Source organism: Patagioenas fasciata, chromosome 4 (genome assembly GCF_037038585.1).
Source record: "Patagioenas fasciata isolate bPatFas1 chromosome 4, bPatFas1.hap1, whole genome shotgun sequence".
Lineage (NCBI taxonomy): Eukaryota > Metazoa > Chordata > Aves > Columbiformes > Columbidae > Patagioenas > Patagioenas fasciata.
The window spans coordinates 48,183,281-48,208,718 of record NC_092523.1 but is presented as its reverse complement, the minus strand read 5'-3'; the positions used below and the strand labels follow the sequence as shown (position 1 = coordinate 48,208,718).

The 25,438-nt window shown below is 47.6% G+C and overlaps 1 protein-coding gene across 1 annotated transcript; it reads right to left on the bottom strand.

Moving 5' to 3' along the window:
• Positions 1-18,734: 18,734 nt before the first annotated feature.
• PPP1R3B (protein phosphatase 1 regulatory subunit 3B) lies at positions 18,735-25,299 on the bottom strand. Its single transcript, XM_065837767.2, has 2 exons — positions 25,226-25,299; positions 18,735-22,252 (listed from the first exon to the last, which is right to left on the bottom strand). Exons 1-2 carry the CDS (start codon positions 25,237-25,239, stop codon positions 21,361-21,363), a joined length of 906 nt encoding a protein of 301 aa, XP_065693839.1. The 5' UTR covers positions 25,240-25,299; the 3' UTR covers positions 18,735-21,360.
• Positions 25,300-25,438: the final 139 nt, after the last annotated feature.

The window sequence follows — 25,438 nt, the reverse complement described above, 5'->3', positions numbered from 1 at the left end:
AACCCAGATGCATCTTTGTCACTAACTAAGCCTTTCCTGCAGGCCATGTTCCCAGGGATTTGGGGTCCACAGAAACACCCGCTCATGGAGCTGTTGCTGTGGCTTCTGCAGAGATTGTCAGCTTTGAAACTCTTTCAGATAAACCACACCTCTAAGCACAGTTCTAGGTGGTGGTCTTACAGCTTCACTCCAGGTTTTTGATGAGCTAAAAAGTATCCTTGATATTCTAGAGCTATATGTCTTTAGTTTTCAGAGGTGATTTCTCCTGCCTTGATTGCACCCAGGTGACAGGAGCAGAGGGGATGATTCGCTTTCCTCTGCAAGGTGTTTGTAGAGTTGTATTAAATGCTGTGTCCAGTTTGAGGACCTCCAGAAGAGAGATATCAACAAACTGGAGAGAGCCAGACAGTGATAACATGTAAATAGGCCCCCCAAAAATATATTGGCAGAAAACCACACTCCTCACCAGTAAGGCACTCCTTGGACAGAGTGGTTTCTGTTGTAAAGGGTGTACGTGTGATGGACAGAAACATGCCTTTCTCCTGAGCCATGGCTGTAGGGGAGAGGCAGGGTGTGGGGAAACACTGCTGCTCCCATCTTTCACTCAAGGTACTTCTGAGATCTTGACACTTGGGGAAATGTCACGTCAGGCATGGAGGGTCTGAACGTGCCCACAGAGAGGCAGGGCTGAGGAAAGGGTCAAGGCAAGACATGGACCTTAACAGTTTTGCTTAGTGCCTATAGCTGGCCCATTTTTCAGGGATCCAAAGTTACCCCACGTACACTTCCAAGGTCACCCAACAAGGAGTCAGAGGTGAGAAGGACCAGTGGCTGCCAAGTCATGGCCAGTGCTGGTAGCCAGTTCTTCAGAAAAGGCAGGAGGGGGTGTGTAGCCATAAGCATTACTTGAGATGCTCAGGCCAGTTTTAATTTTGAGAATTTCTTGAGGCTCCTAAAGAAAAAAAAAAAAAAAACACAGAGTTTTTTCCCAAATTGCTAGTGTTTTGTAGTGTTTACCCCACACATTATTTCAATTTTCAGATATTTGTAGTCCCCTGAGATGTACCAGTTTTGGAAAGGCATTGTATTCCTGCTTGTTTACTTTGTAAGAATCAGCTGAGGATAAATTTCCATATTGTGCATGCTCAAGTCAGTGCATGCTGTCCTTTACTGTTGTATTTTTCAATGACCTTTCTCAAGATGAGACCCTCATCACTTCAGTGACATTTTCAGATGTCCTTTTTTCCAGCTCTAACTGGAGCAAAATGTTGGGCAGGTGAGTTCAGACAGTGTTTTGCGGGGAGGCAGGAACAAGTAGCAATGGAGGCTGAAAAGCACTGATAATCTAAGGGCAGCAACCTCCAGAAAATAGGTCCCAATGGATACTTGCACCATTGCAGGCATTTTCACAATGGTTGTCCATCACTGAAGCCAGCTGCAATAGTTTTTACTTGCATTGCTGAAAACACTCTCTGTTTAGGGATTGTGCTTAACAGAAAACAACATTCAAGAAGGAAGCTTTGAGTTTCAGGCTTGTTGAGAAATTCAGGGCTAGTCCCTTGTCTGTGTTTGTCCGGTAGTAAATCTTCTCTCCGGAATTTCTTTTCTTGGTGTTGACACACAAGGCTGTAGGGCTCTAGGTATTTTTGAATACTTTTGAGAGCCTTTTTCTGCTTGAGAAGGCCTTCCAGTTGCTAGTGAGCTGTGTTCATTCTGGGTTCTGCTTAATGTGGTCTACTCAGAGCCAAGCGTTTGACCCAAAGTTGGTCTACACTATGCTTGTCCTCACAGTAACATAGAAAAGGTCTTTGAGTGGGAAAACGCAGCGAGGTTGCCTTGCTCAAGTGCTCAGAGAGTGGAGAGCACTTATTCTGCCAGAAGTAAGTTGGTCTTACAGCTTGGACACACTGTCAGCTCCACACATAGCTCCTTCTTGAGGGTCTCATGTTGTGCAATCTTAGTGCATAGGTGGACAGAGTCTGGCCACAGCAGCCCAGATGTGTCCTGCACTGGCATGCTTGCATATGGTGTTGCTAGAGAGTGTCACCTGTGTTTGCTGTGGGGCTCTGGCACTGGGTCATGTCATCTCAGATTTGGCACTGGGACTGGAAACCTTCTGCAGCAGTTCCCTTGTTCCTGCAGACTTCTGACCTTCCCAGGACCAATGTTTGACCAAGGCAGATCTGACTGACAGGAAGACTACAGATAACTTACTCCACTGTCCTGTTCCTATCTCACAGTATCACTGGCTGAGAAACTACCCAGACCTGATGTCCCCATGCTGCTGGAGGGAAAAGGGGAGCAGAGCTAAGTACAAGTGATCATGGTGCATACTTTTATCTTCTGTTGGTTGTGTAAATACAAATTTACAGGAGGTGGTGCTTCTGCAGAAGCAGTGACTGTGGGGTTTTTTTCTCATGAATTTTGCAAATTTGCTGTTCCCATGTTTGCATACTTCATACTTCACTCTCTCTCCCAAAGTGCACGGAAGCCAAACATGCAGGGATTCAATTAAGCATGGGCTGCTGGCTTTTGCTCTTTTGCACAGCAAATATGTTTTTAAAGGAAATGTAGTATGCTTATTTTAAAAAAAAAAAAAAGTGTTTGACTTCAGGTAGCTTGGTACTAGTCTATTCAATGACATTGGTGGCTGAATAATTGAAAATATTTGTCTCCTTTGCCTTGCACTAACTAAGCAAGCAAAATATTTGAATGGAGAGGGATCAATTTTGCAGACACTTTTTTACCCCTGCTAAGGTCACTGGCTTTCTGCGCTCCAGCTTTGCAGTCTTTCAATGTACACAACTCATGACAACACTGTTTTGGATAGCAACTGTTCCCATGCTTTTCAGCAGGGGAGGCTGAACTCAGAAACATCCTATTTTTAAACAGGATTTAGAAATGCAGGGGCAGGGGGGGCAGGGAGTGACACAAGGTCTGATTCCCTATATGGAAGATGGTGAAGTTCTGGCTCCAGTGTGGTTCCATCAGATGACTTCACGGGAAAATTCCACATCTGGAAGCCTTTCTAACAGGCTTAAGACCTAGTAATCATCACCAAAATGTCCACCACGGCCTTCATCTCTTGTGAATGCCTTTGATTCTGAGCATTCCTCTGCGGTCACATTCAAGTCCATCAGCATGGATGGGGTGGGGAGCCTGTCACACAGCTCTCACTGAAAGAGCAAACCCAGAGGAGTGATGCAGGGCCTTGGAGCTTTGCAGGACTGATCTTTCCCAGTCAGACTGCTCCTCACTATTCTTGTGCCGATGTCTGGGCTTCCGTCTTCCCTGTCTCTTGTTTGACCTTTGTTCTGTCTGCATTCGACCCTTTGTGCAAAAGGCTGCCTGGAGCTGCAGTGGTGCTTTCTGCCTGACCCCTTGATCTGCCTACTGTTTCTTTCATCTTGAAATCCTTTGAGGTCCTCCAGGCTGGCTCAAAGGGCAGACATTGGACACCTCTTTTCATGGAGCTTTTGCTGTTTGTAGGAGTGCTGGCTCTGCACCAAGCCCCAGCACTGCGCATCCTTTCGTGTCCTCACAAACTTGCTGAAGAGATAAGCCATTCCTTCCTCTCCTCTTGTGAAACCTCACTTCCCCTGCCTTTCCAGGCTTCTCCCATCTCTGCATCTCAGCACTGATCACTGCTTGACTTGTCTGGATCAGTCCTCTTGGTGGAAGGTGTGTGAATTGGTGTTGGTTACCTTCATGCAAGACGGAGGTTTCAGTGCTTTAACAGCATCACTGACCTGACATTGCTGGAGGCAGGAGAAAGGAGGGATGGCTGCTGCATGCTTCCCATGTCTGCGATGGGCTCTGTTCATTTTATCTCAGATAAAAGAATAGATGGCATGTGTTCTTGTTGGCCCATGCCACAGAGCCAGTAAGAAGGAGGGCTGTCCTCATCTCCTTTTGGGACAAACCAAAGAATTTGGGATTCACACTGAAAGGGGAGACAGGTATCCTGTGAGTTCACAGCTGTCTCTGCTGTGAGGGCTAACTCGCAGCAGCTGGAGAAATATGACTACTCTCACCAGAGGAAAGGTTTGGAGTCAACAAGCAATAATAACCCTTGGTCCTAAGGGACTTCACATTGTCTCACAAAGAGAACTTTTACCTCCAATGTCTAACTGTCTCCATCAAAATCACAGCTGATTCTGCTACCCTGTGTTTAGATGACCATTCATGACCATCTAAGGAAGGCCTTCTTAAGCTTTCCTACAAGCAACTTTGAGAAAACTTTATGCCTCTCTTTTGGAGTGTTTCTCATGTGCCATCTGACTGGAGTTGCATATGTTTTCCTAAATTAATTTCAGAACAACGGCATTTGGCTCAGCTAAGCCACAAGGTTATTTTGCAGTTCTCTGACAGATGATGTGAGAGCTGCTGGCTGGCTTCCGATCAGGGTGTGACACACATTTTTCTCCTCCTTTCCTCGAGGGAATCTGTTGGGCAGAGCTGCGTGCTGGTTGGACGAGAAATGTGCATCTCGCCTCACCTTGAGGCATCCTCATCTGTGGTTGCTGCTGTGTTTGGGGCAGAGGAGTGACCTCTTGCTAGTTCATCACTCTCCTGTACTGTGGAGCACTATGGTGGAGTAGGATGGCCACAGTGAGCCTTTGTCTCCTTCCTCACGCCTGTGAGGGAACACGGTGCAAACAGAAAAAGCCTCCCACTGCCATCTCCTTCAGTATTCCATCATTCCCATTCAGTGGTGCCGGGGCACTTCCACCTGGCTTTCTGGCCTTGGGGCTCCTTCTCCAGGTCCCTTCTTCCTCCTCCAGCCCAAACACCTACCCTCTCACCAACCATGGCTGCCCCATGAAAAGTGAGAGACTGGCCTCAAGAGCCATTGCCTGGGATGGCATTCTCCAGGAGGCTCTGCAGGGTCTCTAGGCAGATGTGTTTGGTCTTTAAGGCAGCATGACCTCAGCAGATATGCCCCACTCTTGTTTAACTGTGCCATGCTCTGCTCTTCAGCTGCTTGCCAAATACTTCTTCAAGTAGATGAAACTAGAGCAACATCTTTCTCCTGTTCCTGGTCATACTGAAACCTAGGAAGAATGATATTTTGGTGAATACCGTGAAATAATTTCACTTAGTAGTAACACAGTGAAACTGAGAGATCAGCTCTTGCTTCTGTATAGCAGGAGCCAGTTGTGGTTTGCAGAAGAGAAAGTGCTGCTGGGAAGGAGCGGGCCATTGTCTCTGCGTGGTGCTGGCAGGAAAGGGAGACACTCAGACTCCGTGAAGGAATGGTTTATGCTGGGTATTATATCACTAGAGGTCTGTGACACGTTGGATAGCAGACTGGATCCCACAGAAAGAGGCTTGTGATCTATGTGCAGAAGCAAGGGTTGTGTAAAGGGAAGTTTGAGACTTCACATCTCAATGGCAAGGGAGGACCCTCGCTTGCAATAACTTTCCAGGATTTTGAATGTGGCGTGAAATAACAACCCAAGTTGCCTTGGAATAATCAGAAAGGTGACCAGAAAACAAAGCAAGGAAAGTTCTTGAGGTGCTACAAATAAATGCAGTATATTCTGGGGAAAAAGCATCTGGATTAGCAGTCCTGAAGATGGAGGCATTCCACAACAGCAGGCAGCTGCAGGGGATGGGCAGGCAGTTCACCACCCTACCACACTATGTCCACAGAAGCCAAGATCCACGTGGGCAGAGGAAAATGCAATTTGCTGTTTGCTGGATTTTCTGCCCCCTTTGCCCTGCCACAAGGCCTCTGGGTGCTCCTGTAGCACCCTGTGGGGTGAGCTGCCAACAGAGCAGTCAGGGAAAAATTGCCCAGAGCAAGTCAAGGGCTCTTTTAGTCTGTGTCTAAGGTACAGCAGCTCAGCTAATTGAGGATTAAGAAGGATAATGTCTGCCCATTTTGGTATCCTATGCAGTGGTAGGGGATCTACACAGGACCAAATGAAGGTCATTTACAGAAGGGAGAAACACTCCTGGAGGTCGTGAGGTATTTCTCAGGAAGATTGCAAAGCTCTAGGATATCCAGTGTAAAGGTTGAGGTCCACAGGAGCAAGGGTTACATTTGCCTCCCCACAAAGGCACATTGAGTTGCACATACCACGCAATGGCCTCACCATGAGGCCCTGTGACATGTGGCCTGCAGGTTATTTCTCACCTGTTATTAATAGCCCTGTCTTGATGTCTCTCCACGATACTCTTGCAAACTATTTTTTTTCCTCCTTCAAGCCATTTATCGGGCAAGAAGCCAGGCCCTTGAGCAGCATGGCTGTCACGTTTCTCACGTCATGGCATGGCTTGCTGCTCAGCCCACATGGGCAGCAGGAGCATCCAGGTGCCCAAGTACCACTTAGCTGTGGGCATCTCAGGAGAAACTTGGGCATGCTTTGGCCCCTGGTAGAAGTGAGGGGGTTATGATGGGCTCCTCTATCAGCAGCAGATTTCCAGAGAGAAACAGAGGCAGGAAGAGGAGACCAGGAGGGGAACGGGATACTTGAAAAGTGGGCTTCTACCAGAGAAATTACCAGGGCAGCACAAAGCAAGGGGAAGATGGCAGCACGAGAGAGTGTCCTGGGAGAGACAGAGACAACCTGAGTTTCTGTCTGACCAGGAGAAGATTTGTATTTACCCTGTCCCTGTGGTAGTGTCCTTTAAACATTCAAATTCCTTTTAGGTGTGTGCATTTTCAGTGCCAGACTATATCGAAAGAAAACAGAACCACCCTCTCTCTCTCTTTCTCTCTGCCTCCCCTTCAGCTCGTTCCCTTCCAATAGACAAGTAGCAGTCGCCTTGACCCCCTTGTTCATCTTTTCATGGAAGGGTGGTAGGTAAGCCTCATGTCATGCATGTCAATTTAAAGGTATAAATGAGGCTAAGATAGAGGGGAAATTAGATAATCTAGCTCAGACGAAGGAAATTGAACCTGCCCTTGAAAGTAAGTGATTTTTTCAGCCTCTCAATGATAAGGCATCGGGTGGAACTCTGTTAATAATTCACAGTGTAGCCATTAAATAGTGGTATCAGGTTACCTTAGAAAGTCAGGTGCTGCCGGCTTTTTGTTGCTAATCTAATGGACTTTGTCTCCAGTGCAAACTGCGCATTGCCCTGTCAAATGCCTTGGGACAGAAATGGTGGTGGCTGTTTCTTCAGCCGATTTGCTGAAAATCCATGGTTGTCTTTCTTGGGAGAAAAACTCTCTGTCCTTAGCCCTTTCTGGTTAGAAATGTTTTTGTCCTACAGCTTGGGCAGTTCTGTGCTAGATATTATTCACCAGTGTTACCAGGCCTGGTTTATTACTGGCTGTTCTAGACAACATGTAATACCTACAGCGGAGGCAGGGAGTTAGGTACCGAAAGTCCTTTGTGGATCACAAATCACATACATATAAAAGAAAACCAGGGGAAACCTGGTGCATGCTGCTCAGTTTGGGGAACTTCTTCCTGCCATACCTGCAGATGAAGATGATAAATTTTCGCTGCTAATCAGTGTGACCTGCGTCAGAATCTGTGCTGGGCTCTGCAACTCAAGCTCGTAATTTCTTTTTCACCACTTGCTTATAATCAAGTTTCTCAACTCCAGCCAGGCCATGTTCTTCCAGTGATGACCTCTTGGCCTGATATTGTGGTTTGCACGTGCAGAGCTGATACAGGTAATAAATAAATAAATAAATCACCCAGAATAAAACGCCTGCTCCCTTTGCTAGACTGGTTCTTCCTGGGTTCGGAAGAGTAACAGGCAGTAAACCTGTATGAGAGCCTCTAACCTCAGCAGATCCGGCTTTGATCTCATACAGGGAACAAATTTCATATGTAAGCAACTACAGTTTCACAAAGTAATTTCTCACAGAATAGCCTTAGCTTTAAACTGGCAGAAAAGCAATTTAAGATTAAAGAAAAAAAAAGGAAGGCTATGAAATAAAGATAAAATTTCTTCCAACAATTCATGTAGCAATGAAGTATGAACAATAGGGTAAAATTCATGTTGACATTGCAGAAAAAAAGCATTATTAACTTACATTGAGTGAGTCGGAGTTTATTTTGCTGCCTGAAGGTATTGGGAAGAGCAAGGCACTTGGTATATCTAGTTCAAGTTACACGTCAGCATGAGGTCAGCAAGTCTCCAATAAGAGCACAGAAAGCTGAAAAGTAGCTCATCACCAGAATGCTTTGTCCTGGGTCAATTTCTGTCCTCAAAGAGAGTGCCAATGAAAAATATGTTTTAGTCTCAGCTGTTTTGGCCTTGGGTTCCAAACCAGGGGCACAAATGTGCTTCCTCAGGTACCCTCCTTCAGCACACAGGTCAGCCAAGCTTCAGTGTGTGCGTTTGCTTCTGGGTCCATGGTCCACAGTGGGCTGCTGGCACTTCTGCCCTCATCTCCCGGCTGCTGCGTGGGCAGCACAGCAGGAGATACAGGAGAGGCCTGTGGATGTGGCAAAGAAAGATGAATGTGGTGCAGCCCAGAAAGCCCTTGCCCACCAGAGGACATTACTTAGTGGTTGTCTCCAACACATGAGCATTTTGAAGGGGAAACCAGAAGCAAGATGACCCCTGGGTTCCATTTGCCTCATGGAGTATTGATACGTGAACACCAGACCTTTGTGCTGTGGGTTTTCCCCTTCACTCTTCCTCTCCTATTTTCATTGAGTGGATACTGAGGCTGTTTTCCAGCACTCCAGGGGAGAAGTAATAATTTCCATGTAGGACAATGTGCCAGGAGTACATGCTTAGTGCTGACTTACTGCATCCATCTCATAGAACCATAGAATGTTTGGGTTGGAAGAAAATTTAAAGATCATCTAATTCCAACTGCCCTGCCATAGGCAGGAACACCTTCTACTAGACCAGGTTGCTCAAAGCCCCATCCAACCTGGCCTTGAACATTTCCAGGGATGGGGCATCCACAGCTTCTCTGGGCAACCTATTCCAGTGTTTCACCACCCTCGTGGTGTAGAATTTCTTCCTTTTATCTCCTTCTGGGAGTCCTCCAGGCTGGCTGGGCAGAACATCCTAAGAAAGCAATTCCAGGAAAACCAGAGTCATCATCAGAGGAAGATACTCACAAAACTACCTTCTGGCAAGCTATCATCTGAAGTAGGGAGGGCTGCCTGGCAGGTTAGCCATGTAGTGCTAAAAAGAGAGCTACAGTCTGGCCAACTTCAAGGGACCAGGAGGGGTCAAACAATGGAGCTTTTGCTAACTCTGTGGTCTGGGGCTTGTGGCACTAAGTTGGGGAGAGCTCTAGAGCCACAATGGAAAAAACAGAAACTGTCCCAAATCTGCTGAATAGGGAAATGCCATCCCGACTGTTCAGAAAAGAAAAAAAAAAAGAATGAGAAAATAAATTGGAAGTGCTTTCAAAGTAGCACAATGCCAGAGAAAGCCAGTCCAGGGAGGTCCCAGAGATCTAATTATAGCCTGCAATCAATGCTGCTCTTATCTGTGCTGCTAATGAACATAAACAAGGCGAGCAGTTTTGCTGCTCCAGGGCTTCTTGCAGTAGAAACAGCAGCTTGGTAATAACAAGCTGCCTTGCTTGATTAGGGCTTGCTTTGCTTTCTTCCGGTTTCCCACCCTTTGGTGCGTGCCCTCTGGAGATGTGGGAGCTGTAGTGGAGGCTGTTCAGGACAGGGTAACCAGATCAAATCATCAGGGAGGCTCAAGCACATACACATGTGGCTCCATTACAGCCACAGAGAGCTGGATGATGAGGGACAGTCTTGCCAGGATGTGGAAAATGCCATCCTTCAGGATGTGAAAGAACCCCAAATTCCCAGAAACTAATTCCACAGTGGACGAACTCCTTTCAGGTGCCACATTAGGTCAGACAACTTCCTCATGGAAACAAAAAGCAACGATCACTCTGCTTCTTCAGGGAATGAAGCACAGAGAATGGGGGCCAGCACCTCTGTTACCAGATCAGCTGTTAAAGTGCATTGCAACGTATTTTCTGGCAAGGGCTATGCCACGCAACTGCTTCTCCTTTGCATGCTCAACAGAAAATAGATCCTGCATCTATGGCTCTGGTCCAGACAACACCTGCCAAGCGGAAGGAGAGGCTGCTGCCACCGTGGGAGAGTTGCATTCGTGCACAGACGGAGGCCAGAGGTAGTTCTCCGGCATCTGTTTTTTTCTAGCCAAACAAACAAAACACAAGCTCTGTCTTGGCCTTGAAGGACTTGCAGCCTTTCACTAGGTAGTGCAGAAAAGCAGACACTGGTTGCAGTGAAAATAATGACCAAAGTTGGGAGAGTCTCTGGGACCAGAAGAGGAGGGACTGCTGTGCCAGGGTCTGACCTGGGAACCAGCCCCCAGCTTTGTCAAGCACACTGCTCTCAGAAAGCATCCTAGAAGCATGTGGTCTCCATTTTCACATGGTTACTGACCTTTCTTCCCTGCATTGCCTGGAGAAAGCTGTTTGGATGATTATTCATCCCCACAATTCAATAATTGCACCAGTTTGGAGTGGTCTGGTTCCCTGGGGCTGTATTTACAGTTTGGTCTGCTGGGCTGCAGAGCCGGTGTATACCAAACAGTTTATCATCTGACAAAGGATCACTCTCTTGGATCAATGGAAAAGTTTGAGCTCTGGAGATCTCCTCAGTGTTCAGATTCGCCAGTTTTTTATTTTCTCAAGGTCTATCACTGCAACTGGGAACTCGCCCTGGCCACTGCTCACCCATTGTTCTTGCTGGGTTATCCGCACCTTGGAAAAATCTGGCTACTGATTCGGGTTCAGATGGATTTGAGGGTCCTAGTTGTTTTCAGTGTCCCCTTGGTGCAAGATTCTATACATTACATTGCATCTGCTTTTTCCTGCAAAACCATATCCAAACTTCTTCCTTCTTCATATCATTGAGGAATCAAAGGCAATCCACTGCTGGAACTTGGAAACGGAGAAGTGGCCAAGCACGAATACAAGCAGCAGAGCTGAAAAGCAACATCAGAGCTGAAAATACAGCTCCAAGCTAGCTTATAACCTCCTGTGTATTTCAGAAGAAAAGAGCCTTTGCTTTTGTCTGGCTGCAGCTAACGCTGGGTGGAGCCTTATTTAGAGTAATTTGTACAGAACTGGCTCACAAGTCTCTTTGGTTGCAGCTGATCCTGGAAGTGTATTCTCTCGAGTAGGCAGATTGAGAGTCAGAAATGCAAAATCCCTGAGGGTGGAGCTGCAGGGTCCTGCCAGATGGGCACTTTTTCCAAACTCTGGCAAATCTCTCATTTTGTTAATTGGAATGCTGAGCTGAGGCCTTCTTTCTCCCTTGCTCTTCCTGTCCATGATGGGGGAAGATGCTTGTCATTGCTGAGAGGCTTCACTGTAAGGAGCTGGCTGATGGCATGAAAAGACAGATAACTGCATGTGCTGTGCCAGAATGCCATCCTGTCTGCATTCAGCAAAGGGACTGCTGAGACAGAGAAGCCCCAGAGGATGGCCCAGGACTGACCTGCAGCCCATTCCCCATCCTGTGACAAGCATGGAGCAAGTTGACAGGTAACATTGGGATGTTCAAAGGAGCTGCACCTTCTGCAGTGTGGCTGTGCAACTGCAATGTTCAGGGACCTAAGTAGTGCTTCAATGCTGAGTGTGAGCTTAGCTCTATTAAAGACAGAGGGAACCTGAGAGCCTGTACTGGCTCAGCTTGGCACAGTGTGCAGGCATGCTGGCACTTTTTCATCTCAGACATTCATCTGTGAGGCAGGATTTTCCCAAGCTAACATACTCCAGCCGCAGTTTAGCCCTTCGAGGACACAGTAGGCAAGAGGACTGAGGTTTTCTGGTGCCTAGTTGTATAAGCCAGGACAAGGGATTTGGCCTAGCCCCTGCAATGTGAGACAATATTATCTGTTCCATAATAGGGAACAGAGATAGCCTGGACCTGCCACCTCCCCAGGACTTGGGCCCTTCTGTCTCCTCAGCAGGAGTGTAGCCCATCCTATAGCCTTAAACAGGGTATTTAGCTTCAATGAGATGACCTGGAGCAATGGCTTCCCCCATCTAATTGTTTTGCTTGGGGGGGGAGTTATATGGTTATTTGGTAGCTGGTTAATGTAGCCAGAATTTGGCCACCTCCAGCTTGGTACCCACAAGTCAGCCTAGCAAGCTGTCATTATAAGAAGGGCTATCTTGCCAGTTCTGGCTGGCAGTGTTGCTGGACCAGGGAAACCATATGGGGATCACAGCTTGTGCTGCAAGGACCCCACTAGATTCATCGGGCTTTCTGAGACACATCCTACAAGACAGCAGGGCAGCAGCAAGACAAGTTACAGGAAGCACTCAGAAATAATGTCCAGTCTAGTAGACATCTGCCGGTGAATAACCTTGGCTGCAGGCAAGTTAAGAGTTGGCTCTAACAAACAGCATGGAGCCAGCCTGGGGAACAGCACAAGACCTTCTTTGGAAGATGTGCATGATATGAAGCACACCAACCGGAGAGTAAGTTTAGCACTGCTTTCTGTCTGTCAGTGGTTCTGCCTGGCTATTGGGAGGCAGGTCAATCAAAATCAATGCTCTGCACCTGGGACAGGGAACACTCTTAGACAGGAGCTGACGGTGTTGCTCCCACGTTACCTGAGAGCTGATCTGGCAGACAAAGGGCAGACAGACTTGGGGGACCGCTACTCAGCTGCTGGTAGGTAGCATGGTAGCAAGAAATGTAGATCTCATGTAACCAGCTGGTTGCCCCCACATCCTTAGAAAAATATGCTGTGTTTTTACTCTAAGCTCAATAACTGGTCATTGGTATGAATTTCTGTGCCTTCCCTGTGTGATTTCCACATGCATAAGCATGGCTATTGGGAGAGGCAAGGTGCAGAGGTGGCTGGAGTGGCCAGTGTCCATCCAGCCACCTTAGGACCAAGGCTGGACTTTTCCCAGCACAGCTGAGCTGCTCCTAAGCAGGTCTCGGCATGGGCTGCCAAGTCATATATGCAGTGCCTGTATTTGCTGAGGTAAGTAGTTAAACGCTAAATCCAGTTTGGTGCAGATAAGTAATTACAAAAGCTTTTTGTACTAAATTGTTAATAAAATACTCGATTTCTACATTTTAGATTACAGCAGGATACATATTAGCAGAAATAACCCTCAGAAGACAGCTTGCCCGAACAAAAGCTCTGTTTCCTTGCAATAACAACAAAACTAAAAAAAGGAAAAATTACTAAAATGCTCAGTCATTCTGCCCTTAACCCCCAGTGAGTGCATCCCTGCTGGCTTAATGGCTCACTGTTTACCAGCACTGGGCTGTTATTGCAGGGCATTTAGAAGCACTGAAAGATTTGTTTGTAGATTCATTGCTTGTCTGAGAAATCTTGTTGACCACTAACTTAAAAGTTAGTACGTGTCTGCTGTAATTGCTCGCATGGCTATAAAGCATTCAAGTGGTAATTGTCCTGTTCTCTGAAGTTCTTCTTCTGCAGAAGCCAACATGGAGGAGTGGAGGGTTCAACGGATTTATTTATTTTTAGTTTGCTTCCTGTTGTGAGTTCATATGCTTGGAGACAGCTTCTTGGAGAAAGTAAAGCTGGGCTGTGACAGTCCTCAGCCCACAAGGGAAACCTACTCCAACATCTCCTACCCCGGTGACCAAGTGGGCTGTTGAGTGAGGGGTGGAAAGTGCCACTCATGGTCTTTGTCACCACATCACCTATAGCTACCCTGAACCCTGGCTTGCAACATCATCAAGGACACATTCGGCTGAGCTCACAGATGAAGAAGCACTCTATGTTTCTGATGGCCACCCAGATGCCAATAAATCACAGCAAGCAGGGAACTGCAGGAGAACCAACACCTGCCAGGTGTCCAGGGGAACACTGTGTGAAAGGGAACAGTCATAAAAACATGAGTGGGGCTGGAGAGGACTGTTATATTTCTTCCCTAACATTCCTATAAAAGTGCCTGTCTCCATAGTGTCACCACACAAACACCGAGGAATTACACTCCTGCTGATAATGCTCCAGTTTTGTTCTGGCAGGGACCATAAAGATGGAAAACAGGCACAGAAGATCGTAAGTTCCCCACTGCTGACTGTTGAGTGCTGGGAAGGAAACTGGGGTCTAGTTTGCTCAGATTGACCTTGATGCCTACCATTGGAAGGTGGGCTATAGGTCAATTTAGGTCTTCAGCTCTTGGTAGCAGGGTTTTCTAGCAATTGCTTTGGGAATATGGCTCTACCCTTTATTGCAGGATGCCTTGGGCAATGGCAAGGACCTCACTATATGCAAACAGCAGCTACTTGCTTGCCCCAAACTACACATAGTTTAAGATTTGCCAGTCCTGAAATATTTTTGTCCCATGGCAACTTACCTTGTTCCGTCACATCCATATATCCTGATTCTCACCAGGAGCTAGTGCAAAAAGGGTGCTTTGGCAAGACTGCAACATTGCTCAGAGCTCCTTTGATTCCTGAGGATCGTGTGTTTTCCCCAGGAGAGCAGTGTAGCCCTGGGACAGGGCACAAAGATGTGATTGCATGTCCATCGCTGGGGTTATCAGCGTCCACATAGATGAGGCCTTGAGTGACCTCAGCTAGCTGTGAGAGCAGTCCTGCTTGGACCAGACATCTAGAGATCTCTTCTCACCTGAACCTGTTTAGGATTCACTAAATATAAAGACAGCATCATGGTCTCAAGAAGACCCCCACACCAGAAACACCTGGAAGCTATAAAAGTGAGAGATATGCTGAATGTTTCACCCTCTTCTTATGCTCTTTTGAGCATACTTCTCCTGTGTTACGAAGTTTGAGCCTTCCCTCCCCCCAAGACTACACAGCAGCATCAGAGCAGAGAGATGTGTGACTAATGCACTGGCTGCAAGGGTTTGCCTGTGTCCCTGTTCCAGGAGCCAAAGTACTTAACTTGGTGACTGCACTGACTTAGCTGTACCAAAGAAACATGCCAGCTGCAATCATTTTTCAACAAAGACACCATTTTTCTTTTTTTAAAACCTTGTGTAAATGTGAATAACAAGTCCTTAAGGACAGCTAACTGTCTGGCACAATACCCCTCCAAGGGGGAGGATAAAGACAGGCTGGGCAGCTTCTCTGGCTGCAGTGTGGCAGAACCTTGCTGGGCCAGAGCAGCTGGTTTGAAGCTTAGCTCCATCGGAAAGAGACAAGGGCATAAATATGTTTTATTGCAACAGTTTAAGGACAGCTCAACTGCCCAGCAGGAGCAAGTCTGTGGAAACACCAGGGGAGTGAGAGCATCACAAACCAGCCCTGATGCTGCTGGGTTTATGGCAAAGCTCTGTGCTGTTCCCAGGAGTGCTCCCGGTGCTGCTGAGAGCTGTGTCCTCAGTGCAGCCTCCTCACACTGCACGCAAATGCCCTTCCTGCCCCAGATCACACACAAGATTGCAGAAGACATTGTGAAACCAAGATCACCCTTGAGTTCAGTGATGGTTATGCTGGCAGTGGTGGAAACAGCATCATGGTGTGTAAGAGCAAAAGAGGCAATGGCCTGTTGTACAGCACAAGGGAGACACTGCAGAGCAACAGGAAGACGCGTGGTACATGTCAGAAAGGAAACACCGTTTATCCCTTGCCATGCAGACAAGAGACATATCCTAAAGACCTGGTCTCTTAGTGAGACCCATTTGCTGGCCATTTGTGGAGGAGAAATTGAGAAAGAAATGCTGACTGCTGTTGGGAAATGATGCACTCAATTTTCCTTCCCTCCTATGCTCCTGCTGCCCTCTGTTAGCAAGGCAAACACATCTTCCACAGGTCACTCTCCACTTTGAGTGCTGGTAAGAGGTACATTTAGCACCAAAGAGAAACTTCCTCCAGCAGCAAAGTACTGTCTGGATGCATTTACACTCCTGTGGTTTGGCAGAGACATTTTTCCTGCCCGCTGCACCTTACTCCAGCGTGGGCAGTTTTTCACCAGAGTGTCCCTGTTGCCAAGTTTGGCCTGGCAGACACCTAAAGCAAGAATGTGGGGTTTTCATACAGCATCTACACAGAGACACAGACAGACACCAGGCTGAACTGTCCTCACTGGCTTTGAAAGCAGTCAGCCCCTCTTGATTTTGCTCATCACCTCTCTATGTTCAGGCTCATGTGTCTTGATCATCTGGTGCTCAGCTAGCAACAGAGCCTGATCAAGCAGGAAGACAAGCAAAGCATGTGTTAAAACTTGGACTAAAGGACCTTCTTCAGTACATGAGCAGCTTCAAAGAGTGAACTTTTTCAGCCTGTCGTCAGCCCTGCTTTGGAAGCTAGACAAGGCTAGGGACAACTCCCACAGCCCATATTTCCCAGCAAGGTCCCTCTCGGCAAAGATGAGAATGGGAAGAGAGCAGCAAACTCTCACTTGTTCTCTTCTTGTGGTGGTAGATCTACTTTTAACGAACTTCTTAAACAGTTTAGATCCTGTTCTGCCAGGATGTGGCTGCCTTTTTCAGTGCACCCAGAACGTGCAGTCCACTATGCTCCAGCTGAGGCTCCTGCAGTGGCAGTGGTTCAGCAGAGCTGCTTCCCTGTAGAAGAACATCCCTAGGTCCATGGGAGACTGTGCTTGGCAAGGGGAATTGGATATGGATCAGGGGAACACCGCTCCCCTCGCCTTTACAGAGATGTCCATGGAGCACAGAGTCAGGAAACCTGAACGTCCAAACACCTCAGCCAAGATCAACACGACATCTCAGCTTAATTATCTCTGCCAAGAGGTAGCACTGAAAACCCTAAAGATACAGAGGTTTGGTAATCTTAGAGCAAAGGTTAGGGGAGGACATATGATGCCATAAACACTCTAAGAGATCTCTATATATTAAACAGCAAGTGCGCAATCACACCTGCCCCCAAGGGCTTTATAAATGCAGTCATGTCAATGGCTGTATCCTTTAGGAGATAACATCCCGGCATTAGGAGAGAAACCCAAAAGCACTTTCGACCCTTCTAATACTTGCACATCTCCTCAGCTCCCCCAGATGCTAGCAGGCTTAGCTTGGACTTCCTTATCTCTCAAACGGAAACTGTTGTCACATGGGGGCTTCATCCACAAAACTGCTACAGGAAGTGGCTGACTGCATTTGTCTCATTCATGAACTTTGGCCAGCATTTGCATGTAAAAGCATGCCTGGGCAAGCCATCCAAAGCACCTGGGGATATGTTGGGGCAGGAGGAGGGGCGCAAACAGCTTTTAAAAATATATATGTATATATGTTTTCCCCCCACAGCCACAAAAGCAATTAGGTGACCTTTGAAAAGAGAACTGTGTTGCACACTTGATTGAAAGAAAAACAGCAGTTAAAAATATATATATATATGAAGCATTTTTAATGGTGCTTAACAGCAGTTGATTATATGTGGAAGTAACAAAGAACTTGGGAGAAAAGGGAGCGTGGCAAATGGTTGTCAAGAAAGTGAAGTCCTTTGCCTCATACTTCTCACAGCATAAGCACTGTCAGGCTGGGGATTATGTGCAGGGCTTTATCTCATACATGTAACTGTTCCTTGTTCCCTTTCCCAGGACCCAAGCACTGGTGCTGCAGAGCAGCTGTCTGCTGCCTTGGGGCAGGTCTGCTACACCTGGAAGAATCCTGCCACAAAGACAATGCCAGAAGGGCCACTGGGCACAAACAGCAGTGGCTGACAACCAATGCAGTCTTCCCTGAACCTCAGGAGAGGAAACATCCCAGACTAGCAAGAAATGTGTGCAATACCCTTTTCCCAGGTGCATGCAAATCCCATACTGCCCTGTCCAAGGGAGCAGCTTCACAGCTTGGTGGAAGATCTTGTACCCCACTGTGTCAGCATGCTTGGCTTTGTGATGCAAAGGCTGGGGGAGGAACCTGAGAAACCAAAAGCTTTACCTTATCCAGCCACTGCAAAAGACAAAACAACCCTGGAAAGACAGTTCATCTTATGAAAGTGAGAAACCCAGAAACAGCCACAGTCAGAAGTTGCTTGGTTTTATTTCTGCATAGAGCAAGGCTAAGCTCACTCTCTGCAAGGCTTTGCAGCAAGATGGGAAGTACTGCCTTCACAGCCCCTCCAGCCAGCCCACACCAAGACTGTGCTTTTTGCCCCACCCCCCTCAGCTTTCCTTTTTATCTGCAGCAGTAAAAGCCACCCAACTCAGGAGAGTCACTTGTTCAAAACACAACACCTTCAGGGCATCACAAAGACCCTGTCTTTGTGGTGAGAGCCAGGTCAAATCATGAAACTAGCCCTGTCTTGCAGGAAAGGAACAGCTCTGGAGTAAATGCCAAGGGAAAGTTTACTGCCAGTGCTTTTTATTGCAATGACAGCAGAACAACTAGTTTGAGGTCAAGAAGGGTCTAAATTTTACTTGATCCTGGTATTAGAAGAGAGTCTGACCCTCCTAGTGCAACACCTCTCTCCTTACATCCATCAGACCAAAGTATCCAGACAGAGAAAGGCACTGATCTCAGATCAAGCTAGGGTAGGGTGAAGGATTGAAACTGATCTGAAATTAACGCAGAAAAACCTGAAAAAGCTGTTTCTAGCACTGCAAGCAGTGGAAGTGAAGAGTAGCTCAGGAACACAGTGCTGAGTGGAGGAAGGGAGACAAGGGCCTGGCTCTTCTCCTTCCCCTGGCTGCAGAGGCTGTGAAGATTGGTGTTGGCAGGAAGGTGGCAGGAACAGGCAGCTCTTTCCTGCATCAGGCAGTGGAGTCCACTGTGGATGTTTGCTCCTCCCTGCTAATGGCCACTTGCAGGAAGCTGCTCCCATGTCCAAATCACCTCCCCAGCCCCATGGGTGTTAAAGTAAGAAGACAGCAAGTTACAGAGCCAACATTTTGCTCCACCTTTATTTTAACAATCAGATTAAAAACAGAACCATAGTTTTAAGAGAGTCATTACATAGCAATTATAAAGTGCATTTTCCACTTGAATGTTGTGTACAAAAATATCTTTTAAAAACAAACATGCAACCCCCCCCACAAGGCACTTCCAGGCATAGGGCGAGGAGAGCACCCCCTCACTTCTATGTTCACATTGGCAATGGAAAAAAGGAGAAAGGCCACAAGAATTTTTAAACTGCTATTGGTCAAATAGTCAGTTCCCAGCCCAGCTTTTACTTATGGAATTGCTCTTCTAGCTTATCTTCCATGTTCCTCTCTAAGCACATCCCATCCACATCCTGAAAACAAACAGGCCCCATAAGGAGATACCACCATCCACAGCACCCCAGACATACATGCCTTGTTTCGGCCTACAAAACAGCTCTCCATAGGCATGAGAGGAAGCCAGGAGAACATGACTTTTCTACAGTCAGTGTCTTACAGCATTAACACCATACACTAAGAAAGAAAGAAAAAAAAAAAAAAAAAAAAATCAACATCACTCAGACTTGCTTTAAGTTTAAAACCAGGTTCAAGCCAAGCTAGTCCCTTCAAGAGAGACCAGATGCAGGTTATTAGGGCTGACTTGGGAAGCTGCTTGAGCAGAGTAACCAAGTCTGATGAGCTCTGGGCTAGAAAGTAAATTTACCACCTGGACTAAATGATCAAACACAGTGACAACATTGATGCCAGGTTTTGAAAAAGCAGCAGTTGAAGGCTAGCTATTAATTGTGCAAGCTCTTCTTGTCCCTCTCAGCATCCAACAATGATCATAGTACCCCTTCTAGATTAGGGTAAAACAGCTTCTAAGTATTTTATACAGTAGTCTCCAGAATTAAAAAGCTAGGTTTAAAAAGTTAAGTAGTCTAGCCCATTGCTTCTCTCCAACCCATCCATAGGCTATTATAGGCACACAAAAAATTATATAAAGCTTATGCACTAGAAAAAGTAAGATTCCCTGGATCTCTACTTACACAAACTATTCAGCACTCTCTCTTTGAGCTGAGGGATTAATGTGTTCTGTTAAACTAGTATGCAAGCAGCTTTGTGAGGTTGTTGGGCACTGTACAAGCTGGCCACCTCACCTGGAGCACAGGCCCAGAAGACAAGCCACCTCTGAAGACAGGGATGTCTCACATGAGTGATTTGTTTCATATCCGGGGTGGTGTCAGGATAATCCCCCATCTCACACTCCTCATAGCTAGTTCTTTGCACAGGTGGCATAAGCCACTTCTTATGGACACAGAGGTGCAAAGTTTGAGCATTTACAGGTTGAAATGGCAGCTACTGCTACAACAGTGAGGGAAGCCAAGCATGTTTATGTTCACCCAGTATAGCCACAGCATCCCCATGTGTGAGCAGTGCCAAGCCATTAGCTGCCAAGCAGTCCATGGCACAGAGTAACAAAGCATTAGGAGATTTTTTAAAAGAAATGCCATTTCCAAAGCCTGTTTATCCCAAAGCAGTGTTGGGATCACATGTACCACCCCCTTCTCCCTCAAGGCACTTCCACCAGAGTAGGTATAGAACAGTCACCCTCTTTAACAGGACACAGCATAGAGTAGCCATATGGTCCATTTGTGTTTAGCTCCTGTAACACTTGAGCACAGTCTTCTGCACAGGATTTGGGCCCCAGCTGGGCAAAACCCTGTTTCACAGTCCACAGGAGGAAGAACTGCGTTTTCAGGTCCCAGCATTGCCAACAGCTGACTTCGGATGTCCATCAAGTGGAAAAAGCATCATCGGTCACTTGTGCTTAAAGAAACAAGGAGGTTTTGAAGAAGGCAGTAAAGGCTGTCCACCCACAGCTGTTACAAGCACCAGACAGCTACAGCTAATCTCTATTTCTGGTAACACCAAGAATACAACGAGAGTTTTTCAAGATCAGCTGATAAAACAACTGGTGACTAAGCATATCAGATCCTCTCCCACAGGCACATACGTCTCCTAATATGGCAGGCTGTAGGGCCACATTTCCTGTCATCACAGTTGCATTTTCACTTCAAAACATGATTTCTGCCTCCTGTAGGAAAGATCTCACACAAGGACATGTGCAAGAACAGGACTCAGTTCCGTGCAAGACACCCACTCCATTTCCCAACAGGCACAGGCCAGCTTTGCAAGGTGAACCCTGCAGCTGAAGTACAGCTCACTAAAAAAAAGTCATTCTAGAACATATTTTGAAAAAGCCTTTTAACACTAGACAAGCAATACAAACCAGTCACCACTATGTAGCTCAGACTGTAGTGTTTCCCTGGAGACTAGCAGCTTTATAGAAGATGAAGGAGTAGCAGCACTGAAGAGACGTAAGAGCAATGGCCCCTGGTCCTTTGAGCATCCCTAGAGCCAGTTATCCAGCTGAGGCAGGGAAGGCAACCCTTTATGCCAGAGATGCTTCTCTGACTATAAGCCCACTGCCAGCAGAGCACTGCACATCTGGTTTTGCTGGGAGGCTCATGCAGAGCTACATGGAGCTGTACTTCTTCTACCTTTCCGTACACCTCACGTTCAGACCAGCTCCCAGGCCTGCTGACATGCCAGCAACAGTCAGTCAATCAGAACTTTGTCGTTGAGTCAATAGTAAGGCCCCAACTTCTCATAGCCTGAATAGCTGGGCCACTCAGCAAAGAGGCCGTAGGAGCACCGAGGGCTCCCAAACTGGTCAAAGGCGCTACTGAAGTCAGGACCTCGGGGCAGGCGGGCAGCTTCCTGGGCAGACTTCAGTTCTGACCGTATGATCCTGTAATTTGTGCCCCTGTTGCTATCCCAGTACACCTTCCCATCGCACTCAAAGGAGATGGCAAACTCTACTCGTTCATGGGATTGAATTCCCTCTGGCAAGCTGATGTCAAAGGAAAACGTGTCCCGATCTGACCCTCCGTACGTATCCCTGACATACTGGCACGGGTAATCTACAAAGCTTTTCCAGGTGTCAAATGTCATCCTGATCTTCACAGTCTTTTCAAAAGCAAGGTTCTTCACCTTCACTGTTCCCACAACAGATCGCTCCTTTAGCATACAGTTTTCAAGGCAAACACAGTCTGCCTGGAGGCGGTTTCTGAAGTCCAGGTAGTCCACAGAAGGCTGAACAAAATCCAGGACAAAGCTGTCCCTCTCCACTGTTGTCAGGCCCACAATGTTGTCTATCAGCTCAGTGATGTTGAAAGGAATATCTAGTGGATCATCAAACTCCGAGAACACCTTCACCATCGTCAGAGCGAAGCCTCTGCTATCTGCAAATGACACCCTTTTCTTCACTTTGTTGTGTGCAAAGGAGTTTGCTGCTGCTTCTGGTCCATTCAGCACAGTCTTGCTGCTCAGCTGGATGCAGGGCCGCAATGGCTTGCTTGGCGTCGGAGCAATTTTGCAGGTACACTTCTCTCTTCTCAAGGGTGAAGAGCATAGGTATAGCTGCATTGCTACATCCACAGCCATTGCTTGTTTGTGAGGAAAATAGTCTAATACTCTGGAAGATGAGAAGAAGGGTCAGTTGTTGTTAAAAAAGCATTTTAATATGACTTTTGCCAGACAAATGCTACACCACTTTACCCCAGCCATCTCAAAGAAACTTTCTTCCACCAACTCCACGAGTCCCTCAAGCTTAATTAAAGGCAGGTACTTGCATGGTGTGATTTACAGACGCAATAAGAAACGTGCTACAGCAGAAGTGCCTGTGAACAACATCTCTTACAATTGCTACAGGGACAAAGTCACCATTTGAAGACACACAAGCACTGTCCTACTAGGCTAGCAATAGCAGGCTCCAAAGCATGTCTAACCCAAAGCAAAAACCATGGTTCAGTCCTGCTGATGTCCACAAAATCTAGAGATTATCCAATTCCAATGCAATATAAAGCAGTATTTCTGCTGAGCTCTCCTCCCTCCAGGAGAGACTGTCTTCAGGGCACTGGATGTTTTTGCAGGAGCAGGACCTCAGTTTGTCACAAGCTGCTGTACGCAACTGACCTCACCTTTCATAAAACCTCAAGTGTCTGATATTTTTATAGGCTAAAAAGCACCCACTGGTTTAGCTACCTACTTTGTCTCCCTGTTCTATCTAAAATGCCTGCAAGTGGTATTGTAAGGATAGCAAGTCTGATAGAGCAGGAGGGTACACTCAGCTGACATAGCTCCACGCCTACAGAGGAGCCACTTTCTTCCCTCTGCTGCACTTTAAAAGAGATATCAGCTCAGATGGCCCAGCAGGTTTCACCGCCAGCGCAGAGCTCACAACTCAAGCCTTCACAGCACTTGCCCTGAGCCCCTGGGAAACACCTGTACAGCCACAGGGCTCTGCCAGACACCACTCACCTAACTTAATTTTGACCAAGCCTTTGGAAACAAGCCCTTCTCCTGGAAGACACAGGCCATGTGCCCATCCACCACAGCATCTCCTCCTCCAGCATCCAGCCCATTCCTCCAGGGATGCAGCACTGTTCCTCTCTTTGCACCCAGTTTAGGGCAGCTCTCACCAGCACCTCACCAGACACAGCCCTGGAGTTACCTCTGCTGCAGAGCAGCTCCCAGAACACTGTACCTACCGCTCCTGCTTTTACACTGAGATTTGCCTGGATGCTTTTGGCAGAATTTCTTTGGCTTGCCTCTGGATAAACCCCTGGACAGATTTATCACACACATCCCCCTTAAGTCAACTGTGCTGCAGCTGACCTTAAACAGAGTATTCCCTCAATAAGAATCCCTTTTGGCTGCAGATCAGGCTCCAAAGCTGCTCCCACGACGCAGAGCAGGGTGAGCCAGCAGCGGTAGCAGTGGCCACGTGATGCAGCAGAGCTCTGGCTGCCAAAACCATGGACAGCCAGCTCTACTACTTGATCACTGCCCCCGTGCCAAAAAAAGCAAGAGCTACGCTCTCCGATTCAGTGCTTTAACTCCCCACCCTGCAACACCAACAGAGCGGCTCTGAGCAGGCTTTCACAGCATCCATTCAGCAAGGGCACCTGTTTACTTACAGCACGTGTACCAAGGCTTGCTTCCCAACACACCTACCACCTAACTCCCTCTCCATTGCCTCCTTCAAGCTCAAGGGCAGCCATACAAGACAGACAGCAGATCCACTTGTCTGCTAACACCATTCTGCTCATCTCTACCTGGTTTTGCCACGGTTTTATTAACACCTTGTATATGCCATTGCTTCCTTTAAATTAATGCAGCCGCCGATACTTCTCTCTTACTGGGGCCAGTTTCATCCACATTGCATCTTTTCCCAGGGAAATTTATTCAGCTAAATTCCCCTAAGTGCTGAGAACTCAGGTTTCTAAAGGAAGCCTTGGTTATTCACCATTTTCAGAATGAAGAGGCATGAAATATCCAGCCTGATTTGCATTACTTGGAGCATTTTTCCAAGCTAATAACTACAGTAAGAGCTTTTCAAACCTACTAGTAGGCTGAGCTGCATGCTTTTGCAAACTTTTTCAGCTCACTTAATACCCCAGACATCTCTTTCTGCTCTGGAGAGACTGCTGATGCCCAACTCACAGCCATAGATGAGGGTTTCCCTTTCTGGGCTAGCGTTGGCTGTCTTGAACTTCAAGTGGAAGCAGGGAAATAGTTTTGAGAGCTCATACAGGAAAGGGAGCTCTAAGAAGCAAGCAGCACAAGGCAGGCAGCCCTGTGCAGGGACTGCGGCCAACTCCTCCTCTTCTCAAAAGGAAGAAGACAGATTAGATTCTGCCTCTGGACATCTTCTCACAGCTTTACCCTCTCCAGAAGAAGATGTCACTGCTGACTCTTCTCTCCTTTATTTCTAGAAAGGAGAAGCAGGTCAGAAGAAAGTAATCACACCTACATTTATCGAAACCTCTTAATTGGCTCCATTCTGCTCCCAGTACTATTTGTAAACAGGCAACCCTCTTGCAGGAGGGCTTGATGTGCAGCAGCTGCTATAAACCAGAAGTTTTTAGATGTGCCACAGTGCTGGATGAACCAGCACTCAGCTTTTCTGCCCTCTTCTCTCTGGTTCAGGAAATACCAAGCTGTTCCAAGGGAACAGCCCAGATCCTGTAGGCATTTATCTGAGGTCCGGGCGATGTGTTGGCCCTGCCACAGGTCGTCCTTTCTGTTCCCCGCTTTGCAAGCAAAAGCAGCGCTGCAAACCCGAGCCGGGACCCACCACTCAGCCCCACCGGGACTCCGGGACACGCCAGCTGATCCGGGGAAGGCAGCAGAACAGAGCTCAGAGGAGGGGCAGCCCCGCCGGCCAGGGCTATCGCTCCCGGCTCACCCGGGGAGCTGCAGGAGCCAAGCCTGGAGGATACACCACCCCACTCCCGTCCCCGCTAGCAGCACCGTGGCGGGGAGCACAGGTACCGCGATCACGCACCAGGAGACACAGCATGCACCCAGAAAGCCAAGCGACAGCAGGGCAGGACGCGAGCGGCAGCAGATAGAAAGACGACGAGGAATCCCAGGGAAACCATACCTGCTGCAGTGCATGAGACCAGTCCCAAAGCCGCCACCCAGGCAGCGCCCGACCCAGTGCCTTAAGGCCGCCCGCCCGCCCCGCCCGCACGGCCGGCCCGCGCCGCAGCCAATCAGCGCGCTCCTAGCGCGGCGGGGGGCCAATAGGCCGCCGGGCGCCCGGCACGCGAAGGCCGGGGACCGCTGCGGGGAAGCCCGTGTCGGGGCGGTGGGT